General features: G+C 49.8%; 1 protein-coding gene across 1 annotated transcript in view; it reads left to right on the top strand.

Moving 5' to 3' along the window:
- The window catches only part of PKP1 (plakophilin 1), a gene marked incomplete at its 5' end in the record, with an annotated part of 47,787 nt that overhangs the window by 32,729 nt on the left and 4,853 nt on the right, over positions 1-10,205 (top strand). Inside the window, 5 exons of the mRNA XM_009077754.1 lie at positions 1,015-1,129; positions 2,343-2,498; positions 2,582-2,758; positions 5,730-5,883; positions 6,576-6,762. Coding sequence (XP_009076002.1) covers positions 1,015-1,129; positions 2,343-2,498; positions 2,582-2,758; positions 5,730-5,883; positions 6,576-6,762 — 789 coding nt within the window. The remainder of the gene's footprint in view (positions 1-1,014; positions 1,130-2,342; positions 2,499-2,581; positions 2,759-5,729; positions 5,884-6,575; positions 6,763-10,205) is intronic.

Genomic DNA, 10,205 nt, shown 5'->3' on the forward strand with positions numbered 1-10,205 from the left:
GTTCTGTCTCCTGAGACTTATCACAGCCTATGGCAGCAGTGCCCACCCCCTGCTGAAGGCTGCCAGATGCAGGTCAGAGAGGGAGCTCAGAAGCCTGTGGGGAGCAGGGCTGGGGAGAAAGGAGAGTGAGGAGAGCTATGTGGTTGGGTCTGGAGCTCCTGCTGCCAGGGACTGCTCTGACTCACTGTCCTGCCACATCCTAACGCAGAGATGAGAACAGCCTTGGGTTTGCCCTGGGCTCGAGCCATTGCTGCTCAAGCATTTCTGGATTGCAGATGAACTCATGGTAATGAGGAGGCTGCAAATCACAGTGAACATCAGATCCAGTTCTGGAACGCCTGGAGTGAATCTCTCACAGCCACTGCCAACCTCTTCTTGGTTTGCATTTGCAACCTACAAGGCAATGAAACAGGGAAGGGGAAAAAAACACAACAAACCAACAAAAAACACTTCCTGTTACTGGAAAAACTCCCCAGTCCTGGCAGCCACCAGTGCCCAGGAATCCACTACAACCTCCCAAACTGGTCAGTGCCTGTGCTCAGAGCCATTGCTGCTCTCCAGCATCTCCTCCCCATTTCCCACACAGACATTGCTGTTGACCCTGGGTAGCTCTGTGCTTACAACCATCTGCACCTTCCTGGTGATCACAATAGTTCCAGGTGGTCTTTAGGCAGTCTTTCCCTCTGGAGACACCTCCCAGGAGGCAGTGAGGCTGTGTCATGGTACATGCAGAGCCTCCAAGGCCTCATCCTGCTGGTTGCTTTCACTAGGACAATGTCTTCTATGCAGAGCTCCTTAACAGGACATTTTCCTAGGTGAAATCAATCCTATGAGCACCAAGAGAGCTGTGCACCAGTGCAGTCCCACACAAGGCCTCCAGAATGAGAACAGGACAACAGCCCTGCTGAATCTACATCCTTGAGTTCCATGCCAGCCATAGCCCGAACAGCCCAACTAACCATCCCTCTCTTCTCCTTCTCTCCTGACATGCTCCATCCTGGATGGTTCCTTCAGAAACTTGAGTTCTGCAGATATGGGCAGACAGACCATGAGGAATTACCCTGGACTGATTGATTCTGTCATGACTTATGCCCAGAACTGTGTGGCCTCCAGCCGACCTGATGATAAGGTACCAGCTTCTCCCCCTGTTTGCCAGAGTTCAGCCCTACAGTCAGTTACTGCAGCTTTGGGGAGAGCTCAAAATCCCTTTCAACCAGGGGATTGGGCTCTCTGTGACTGCCCTTGTCTCTCCCAGCCCTGGTGGGATCTGTTGTAGGATTGCAAGTCTGTGCTCTGGGCCTGAGGTAGAGTTGGGTTTGACAATTGTCCTTTCCCAAACGCAGAGACACAGCAAAACCCTTTGGCTCCTGAGCTCCTGATATGCTTCTTTCCCTTCCCTTCCCACTTTGGGATCCTTCCAACATCTTAACCTCCATCGCTTGCTCTTGCCACCACCTCATCTCTTCATCCAGCAGGGCTCAAGTATACAATCCCCAGACTGACATCATGTTCAGCTTCTTACTGATGCCAGGGGTTGGCCTTTTCCACCAGGCACTGACTGGGACCCTGATTGCTGTGTGCAAACAGCTCTTGCCTTGGACAAAACCATGTTTAGAGGTACATATTCAGGAGTTCTACACCCTCGAGTCCTCAATGCCCAGGAAAGTGCCAAAATTATTTCAAATGATCTCAGGATTGATACGATTGTCTTCTGGGGTTGGCTTTCGCCAGAAGACCATTTCCAGCAGGACACACAGCTCTTTGGAAGTGAAATCACATGTTTTAGATGCAGGTATCCATCAAAATTGTCCCTTGCTCTTTCCATTGGGCACTGACATCTAGGGAAAGGAGGCTTAAAAGCCTGTCCTGGGTGAGAAGTATCACCTGATCTGTAGCTGTGACTTGGATAAGTCAGTGAAAGTTGACTATGGCAAGAGAAGAACTTTCAGGATGTGGCATTTCATAGTGGGCACTTGGATCCAACCACCCTCACACTCTCTTCTGTCAACTTACCTGTGGGAACCTAACAAGGTTCACCGAGTCAGTCAACTCACTGAGCTCCAGACTACAGCATTTGGGCTATGTGGTCTTCTCTCACATCTATTCTACCTCCTTCTTCCTTCCCACCCATCACCACCTCAAGCATGATCATTCATGTCTATTCTACATCCTTCTTCCTTCCACCCATCACCACCTCAAGCATGATCAGGAGCATATGTGATGCCACTGCTACAAAAGCTGCTGATGGCATGGGACATGCCCTGTCTGGAGTTACAGCAGGTGCTGCTCCATGTATTTCTGCCTAATGTGGTTCTTGTTTTTTGATTCTGGGCGTGCTTCAGTCTGTGGAGAACTGCATCTGCATCCTGCACAACCTCTCCTACCGCCTGGATGCTGAAGTGCCCAACAAATACACCCAGCTCAATCACATGGCTCGCAGTGTTTACATGGACAAAACCCTCACAGGCTGTTTCAACAGCAGGAGTGGGAAAATGGAGGTAAGATGTGCCATTGGGAGTGAGATGTTCAGCCCCAGGGGCTGAAGAGCAGGAACTGAGCTTTGTTTCTCATCTCTCTGTAGAATGATGAGTATGGTGTCCCCCTGCCTGAGGAGGATTTTAAGCCCAAAGGACCCAGCTGGCTCTACCACTCGGATGCCATTCGCACCTACCTGTCCCTCATGGATCAGAGCAAGAAGGATGCAACCCTGGAAGCTTGTGCTGGAGCTCTGCAGAACCTCACTGCGAGCCGAGGGCTGGTAAGAAACTCTCTCTCCTCCACATGTGCAGCCAAATGTGTCAGCACTTTCATAGGGTTAGAATCAGTAAGGTTGGAAAGGACCTCTGAGGTCATTGATCATCTTCACTTTATAGCCATCAGAAAGGAGAATATCTTCCTTGAACCTCAGGGCACCCTGACCTGTCTTTCCACAGTGAAAGCTCCAGAACAGTGTCCCATGGGGAGCTATAATCAGCATCCTGAGGATCTGTCCCAGATCATAGAATCATAGAACCATCAAGGTTGGAGGAGACCTCTGAGATCATCACGTCCAACCCTTAACCTGTCACTGCTGTAACCCTTAAACCCTAACCCATATCCTCCAGCACCAGGTCCAGATACCTCTTAAACAGCTCCAGGCATGGTATATGTCCACTCAGATCCATACATTGGTCTCCAGGTTTCCCCAGTCTGTGGGTTACACTACCAGCACCTGCTAGCATTGGCCCTCTCCCCCAGGACAGCAGTGAGGATGTGCCCAGATGTGGCCAGATGTCAGAAAGGAGGGAGAAGCTGTGCATGCTCCAGCGCCTGTGCGTGTTTCTCAGCTGGGAGGTGGCTCTAATGGCAGGGTGGGTTGTGCTGTGGATTGTGACTTGTCCTCGCACCAGAGCTGGCTGTAAAATAGCTCTGAGAGATGTCCTAAGCCATGGGAATGGCAGAGTGGAGGTGACATGAGGCTGAGTGATGGTGTGGGGATGGCAAGAGGTAGGGCATGGCCAGGGCCACACCAGCACAGCAGTTGAGCTGTGCCCAACATCACTGCCATGGGCATGTCCTCACAGGCTGCTGCACAGGGACAATCCTTGACTTGTCTGTTTGTGTCCAATCTCATCAATTCCAATTTAAATAAGATGGATGGGGAGATAAAGAGATAATGATTTCATAGGTAGGAGAGGTGTGTCACGTGTGTGAGCTGTCCCACCCAGAAACCCCAGTGACTCACCAAAGGAGCCGTCCCTGCTGGGGCAGCACTGACCTGCCAGCTCTGATCTCCTGGGAGCTTCTGTTGCAAGGCTTTCCATGCTTTGGGAGCCTTAGTTTTTTGCCGTTTAACTAGGCAGTGTCATGAAGAAGAAGGTGGAGAGAAGCTGTCACCGTGTGGGTGGAGCTGGTTAGAGAGATGGGGCTGGAGCTATGTGCTCTGTGAAAATGAAAAGCCTTTCAGCAACCATTGTAGTTTCATAGCATGTTAAGGGGTTGGAATGGAGCTTAGAGATCATCCAGTGCCAACCCCCTGCCCTGGGCAGGGACACCTGCCACCAGAGCAGGCTGCTCAAGGCTTTAGCCAGCCTGGAATGAACATTGCCAGGGTTGGGGCAGCCCCAGACTCCCTGGGCCACCACCCTCAAAGGGAAAACCTAAGATCTAATATCAATTTCCCCTTTCAATTTCTCCCCATTCCTCCTTGTCCTGTCCCTGCAGCTCCTATCCAAGTGTCCTCTGCAGCTTCCCTGGAGCCACTTCAGCTCCTGGCAGGTTGCTCTGAGGTCTCCACACAACCTTCTCTTCTCCAGGCTGCACAGCCCCAACTCTCTCAGCCTGTCCTTGTAGGGAAGGTGCTCCAGTCCTCTGATGAGTTCTGTGGCCTCCTCTGCACTTGCTCCAACAGCTCCATGTCCTTCTTTGCACAAGGATGTCTCTTGGGCAGGGGGGGAGAAAGCAAGCAAACAAACAATTCCAGCTCTGACAGGGCTGAAGCAACTTAATTCAGTCTTCTGGAATGGAGTGTCTGAAATTTGGATGTGCAGAAGTGGCTTATCTCCTCAAGGGTCTTATTCCAGCTCAGAGCTGGAGGTGAGGTCGTTTGCTGGGTTTGCTGCTGCTTGATGGAAAGGGAAACTGGGAATGAGCTTACAGACTTTGCTGTAATCAACTCTGCTTTGCACATCCCAGTCCTGCTGGTGTGAATCCATGATGTGGTACGTGTGTCTCCTGGAGCATGGAAGGGAAATTGCATGTCAGCCACTGGAAGAGAGTTGTCTTCCAGCCCATTCCCTCCACTTCCATGTCACTGTTGATGGACATGTGTCGTTGGCAGTAGAACAATCTCCAGCAGCCTTTCTAGGGGGGCAGTAGCTGAAAAGTTCAGTTTAAGCTCTGCCCATAAGAGGGCAATTTTCTCAGGGTATGTGCTTCAAGATCCATAAATACTCATCTGTTTTGTCTGTGTCCTGATATCTCCTAGATTTACATAAGTCAGGACAAGATCAGGATCTAAGATGAGTATTTCTGGTCTTCAGATTGCTGTTTGAAGGCATCCGTTAGCTGTTCCTGCTCCAGCACAGCCTGTGACTTGTGGCTTGGGAGGGTCTTGTGGAGGGAAGGGCAAACTTCTCCAGGTAAGGACAGTTGGGTGAGCAACTGTCCCACTCAGGCTCCAGAAAGAGAAGTACCAGTTGTATCATTGACTTTTCAAAGGTCATAGAATCATGGAATCATTAGGGGTTGGAAAAGACCTTGAAGATCATTGAGTTAATCCGTGCATTCAGCACTGCCAGGGCCACCACAAATCCATGTCCCTAAGTGCCACAGCCACACATTTTTTGAACACATCCAGGGCTGGTGACTCCACCCCTGCCCTGGATAGCTGTGCCAGGGCTTGGCAACTGTTTTGGTGAAGAAATTTTCCCAATATCCAACCTGAACCTCCCCTGGTGCAACGTGAAGCTGTTTTCCTCTTGTCCTGTGAGCAAAGCCCAACCCCCACCTGGCTGCACCTCCTGTCAGGGAATTGTGGAGAGTGAGAAGGTCCCCCCAAACCTCCTTTTCTCCAGGCTCACCTAACTGTGGAGAGGAGGTGAATTACAAAGTGAGATTATGGCAGCAGGAGAAGGGATTGTACAGGTGCCTATTTCATAGGGTAGTCATGTTCCTGTAGCCCTGTACATCATTCCAGTGGTGTCCTCCTGGCATGAGGAGTCATGAGCCACCTCTGTTCTGTCTCCTAGATGTCCAATGCCATGAGCCAACTGATTGGCCTGAAGGAGAAGGGTTTGCCTCGCATCGCGCGGCTGCTCCAGTCCAACAGCTCTGAGGTCGTCCGCTCTGGAGCCTCTTTGCTCAGCAACATGTCCAGGCATCCTGTGCTCCACAAAACCATGGGTAAGTCATTTCCACCACAGAGGATTCCAGGACAACATGTAGCTTCTAGTTCTGTGGTATCTACTCATCTGTAAACCCCAGAATAGGACTTAGCCAAGCTCCAAAATTGGGCAAAGCAGAGTCATGTCTTCTGCCCAAGAAGACAGTTAGCAGTGATCTCTGCAGGCTGAATTCATGTGCTAGCTCAGATTCTCTACAAGTACATGCTATACTTTGTAGCTAGTGACAAATTTGCAGGATCATGAGGATGGCAGTGTTTTGGGAGCTGAGTGACACTTGGCTGCCCATGCCCAACAGCATTGCCCTTCCTGCAGTCCTCACTGTGCCTCTGAAAATCAAGTGCTGACTCTTATGCCACTGTTGTCCAACATGATCAGTGTCTTCTCCCAGCGACAGCAGAAGCACCTGGTGTGCTTTGTAGCCAGTGACAAACCTGCAGGATCACAAGGATGGCAGTGTTCTGTGAGCTGAGTGGGACTTGGCTGCCCATGCCCAACAGCATTGCCCTTCCAGAGCCCTCATTATGTCTGAAAATCTTGTGCTGAGTCTTATGCCATTGATGTCCCTCATGCTCAGTGCCTCCTCCCAGAGACAGCACCACATCCCTGTGTTGACTAGAGCTAACACAAATAGTATCATTCACCTGTGCTAGACTTTTAATTGTTGATTGGAACATTCCTCCACCTCTTTAGCTCACCAGGTGCTCCCAGATGTCTCACGTCTCCTGTCGTTCCAGTCTGGAAATACCAGCAGCTATGGGGAGATCATGACATCAGCTTGTTACACCCTAAGGAACCTCATCATGTCCAACCCCCACCTGGGAAAGTCTTACTTGACAAGCAACATGCTCAATAATGTAGTGAGCCTGTGCCGGAACGGGTGAGTTTGGGGCAGAAGGCTTGGAAAGGGCATGTCAGACACTGCTGAGCCACACTCTGTGCAGACCTACATTGACCCCAGAGCCTTCCCAGGACCCTTTGGAGCCAGAGTAAAGCATCTTTCTTTCCCTGTGCCAAAAACCACCAAGTATGTTGGTAACCAGAGCCCTCAGCACTGGTTTCTTGGAGACAGGCAGGAGCCAGCCAGGGTGGGATTTGTTAAAAGGCTTCAGGAACTTTTCCAGTTGGATTTGAAGAAGTTCTAAAGCACCAAAATCTTGAAACGTTATAAAGACAGTACCCAGTACTTAAAGGTGGGTTAGAAAAAAGAGTGAATTTTTGCATGGGCAGATAGTGGTAGGACAAGGGGGAACAGATTTAAACTGAAAGAGTAGGGATTTAGATTAGATGTTAGGAAGGAATTCCTCCCTGTGAGGGTGCTGAGGCACTGGCACAGGCTGCCCAGAGAAGTTCTGGCTGCTCCTGGAGTGTTCCAGGCCAGGTTGGACAGGGCTTGGAGCAACCTGGGCTAGTGGAAGGTGTCCCTGCCCATGGCAAGGGGTGGGATGGGATGAGCTTTAAGGTCCTTCCAACCCAAACCAGCCTGCGATTCTGGAGCTATGAAACATTCCAGCCCTCAGAACAGGGATGTCAGGGACCCCTCTGGATGTCAGGGACCCCCTGGCACCTGGCCTTCCTGCAAACCTTATCATGAAGATCAGGTCTGAGGTTCATCTCTGTGGATATACTGGGATTGTGCTTAGTTTTAATGTTCAATTTGTGCATCTTTCTGTTGGAACATCCTCCCCAAGAGGCAAAGGTGCAGCTCTGAGAGTACATAGGTAAGAATTATGGGAGTATGTTTACTCACATGTTTTACAGCTGAGCAATCTCAACATATTTTACCACTTGCTATTTAAGGACTTGGCTTGATCTTTGGTGGTGAAATTCAGTCCTGTTTGTTATCTGTGTTCCCTCCAGCCCTATGCAAAACCTTGTCAACCCTTGCCAAGCTCCATGTTCATTTCTGGCCAAACTGCTGTTAAACTTCCATAATCTCTGTCCATGTCCTCTCCTTCCTCCACTTTGATCTCTCCTACCACCTACCTTTGTTTTCAAATACCTTCCACAGTTACCTATTGTTTTCTGTTGTGAAAAGCCATTGGCATCCCTTGATAAACCACTTACCATCTACCACTTGGCTCATGGCAGCAGAGAGTGTCTCAGTCATCAGACTTGGCCTCCTTGTTTAGTTTGGGCCTTGGCCAATGAGCATTGGGCTATTTGCTGCTTTTATGTGCTTCCACTCTAAAACAAGCCCAATTAACACAAGACCCAACCCTCTGCTGAGTCTTCCTTGTTTTGGATGGTATTTACTTCTGCCTAAAGTCCCTCCTGGGATCTCTCAGACCCATGTCAGCTAATTTCCTACCTCAGCACAGTTGCACAACAGGGGCTGAGAGCTCCTTAATTGTCCTGCTTGCTTTGTGCTGAGCTTTGTTTGCAATGACTCACTCCACTGGGAGGAGTTACTAAACTCTGGAGATGTCTTCAGTGTGTTTCTCCTGTTTGGATCAACAATTTCTCCTCAGAAACTCCCAAGTTCTTACAATGTCCAACCCTTGAATTAGCCCTTTTCCTGCATTATTCAGTTTTGGCCCCAAAGAGTTTTATGCTGTTCTTTTTCTTCCTAAGAAGAACAATTTACATCTAGGAGTAATTTTACTTACTCAAGCCGTATTTGTTCCCACAGAGCAGATGTGATAGAGACCTTGGACACTTGCTAGTTCCCAAGGTAGCTCATTGTTTTAGCCTCTAAGATAAACAGGAGAAATTAGGGTGGGATTTGTCCAGTCCTACATCAGGAAGAGCCTCACCCACTCCATAATGGTAAGAAGCAGATACACCAGCTCTGCTAAGGGCTCTTGCCTGGGTTGGATGCAGACCTTAGGCTCCCACACTGATTTTCAGTGTGGTGAGTCCACATCAACTTCCTCCTTCCCAGCACTGCAGCAGCAGAGACAGGGAGCAGAGGAGGTCTCAGTGGTGCCCAAGCCACCATGGAGAACACCAAGATGTTTTGCACCCTGTTAGTACGTTGCAGCTTTCTCTGATAATCTGCCTCAGTTCCCCTGTGGACACACTTGGACACACTTCCCTCACCTGCAGCATGGTGTGTCTGCATGGTCCCTCCCTGGCACCCATCAATCCTTACCTGTACTTCTGAGCTGTTCTCTTTTTGCATTTCCAACTGTCAGCCAGGAGTTTGACATACTCAAACAATTTTCTATTCCTCTTTCAGAAGCAGCTTTCAGGTTCCAGACCAGGAAGTCACAGAGCTTTTCCTTTCCCATGTTCTCCTCTCTTCCCAGGTTTCTTTCTTCTCATGTTATGTTGTTCATTTATCAAGGACAGTGTGGCAGCAGGACTAGGGCAGTGCTCATCCCCCTGGACTGGGCACTGGGGAGGTCACAGCTCAGTGCTGGGGTCAGGTTTGGGCACTCACTGCAAAAAGGCCATTGAGGCACTGGAGAGAGTCCAGCCAAGGGCAACAAGGGCAGAAAAGTGCTAGAACACGTCCAACAGGGCTCATCAAAGGTCTAGAACATGTTCAATGAGGTCAGAAAAGGTGTAGAACACTTGAGGAAGGGCTGAGGGAGTTGGGTTTGTTCAGCCTTGAGAAGAGGCTCAAGGGTGACCTCATGGCTCTCTCCAGCAACCTGACAGGGCTTTGAGAGAGGTGGGGGATGTCTCTCCTGCCATGGCTGCAGGGAGAGGACTAGAGGGAATGGCCTTGAGCTGAGATAGGGCAGAGGCAGAGGAGATGGTAGGAGAAATGTTTTCCCTGTGATGGTGTTCAGGCTCTGGAATAGGTTTGCCCAGGGGGTGGTGGAGTCAACACCCCTGGAGGTGTCTAAGAAGTGTCTGGGCCTGGTGCTGGAGGCTATGGTTTTGGGTTTAGTGGTTCCAGCAGTTACAGGTTAATGGTTGGACTTGATGATCTTACAGGTCTCTTCAAACCTGGATGGTTCTATGGTTCTAGTCCTCATCAGGCTACAAGAAATGGGAGTGACTGTGGTCATGAGGAACCTCTGACCTCTAGCACCATCCTTGGAGTGTGAGAGGATAGGGCTGTAACCCCATTCAGCACTTCTGGGGGCATTCCTTTAACATGCACTGCAGTTGTTAGCAAAGAAATGATCAAGTTTAACTTTGTCATAGGCTTGAGCTGGTGCAGCTCGTGGTGCTGCAGGGAGAGGAGGACAAGCAGAAATCTTGAGCAGTGCTTTGGGACAGGAAAACTGGGCTCTATTGCAAATCTCCTCTGGTTGTCACCATGCTGTGCTCTGTCATCACATTGTCTGCTTTAAGACATTTGTCAGCTGAAATATTATTTATGGTTGAAAAGCCATTGAAGCCCAGTTAGATGTCAGTGTGTGTCTT

Source organism: Acanthisitta chloris, unplaced genomic scaffold (assembly GCF_000695815.1).
Source record: "Acanthisitta chloris isolate BGI_N310 unplaced genomic scaffold, ASM69581v1 scaffold5830, whole genome shotgun sequence".
Taxonomy (NCBI): Eukaryota; Metazoa; Chordata; class Aves; order Passeriformes; family Acanthisittidae; genus Acanthisitta; species Acanthisitta chloris.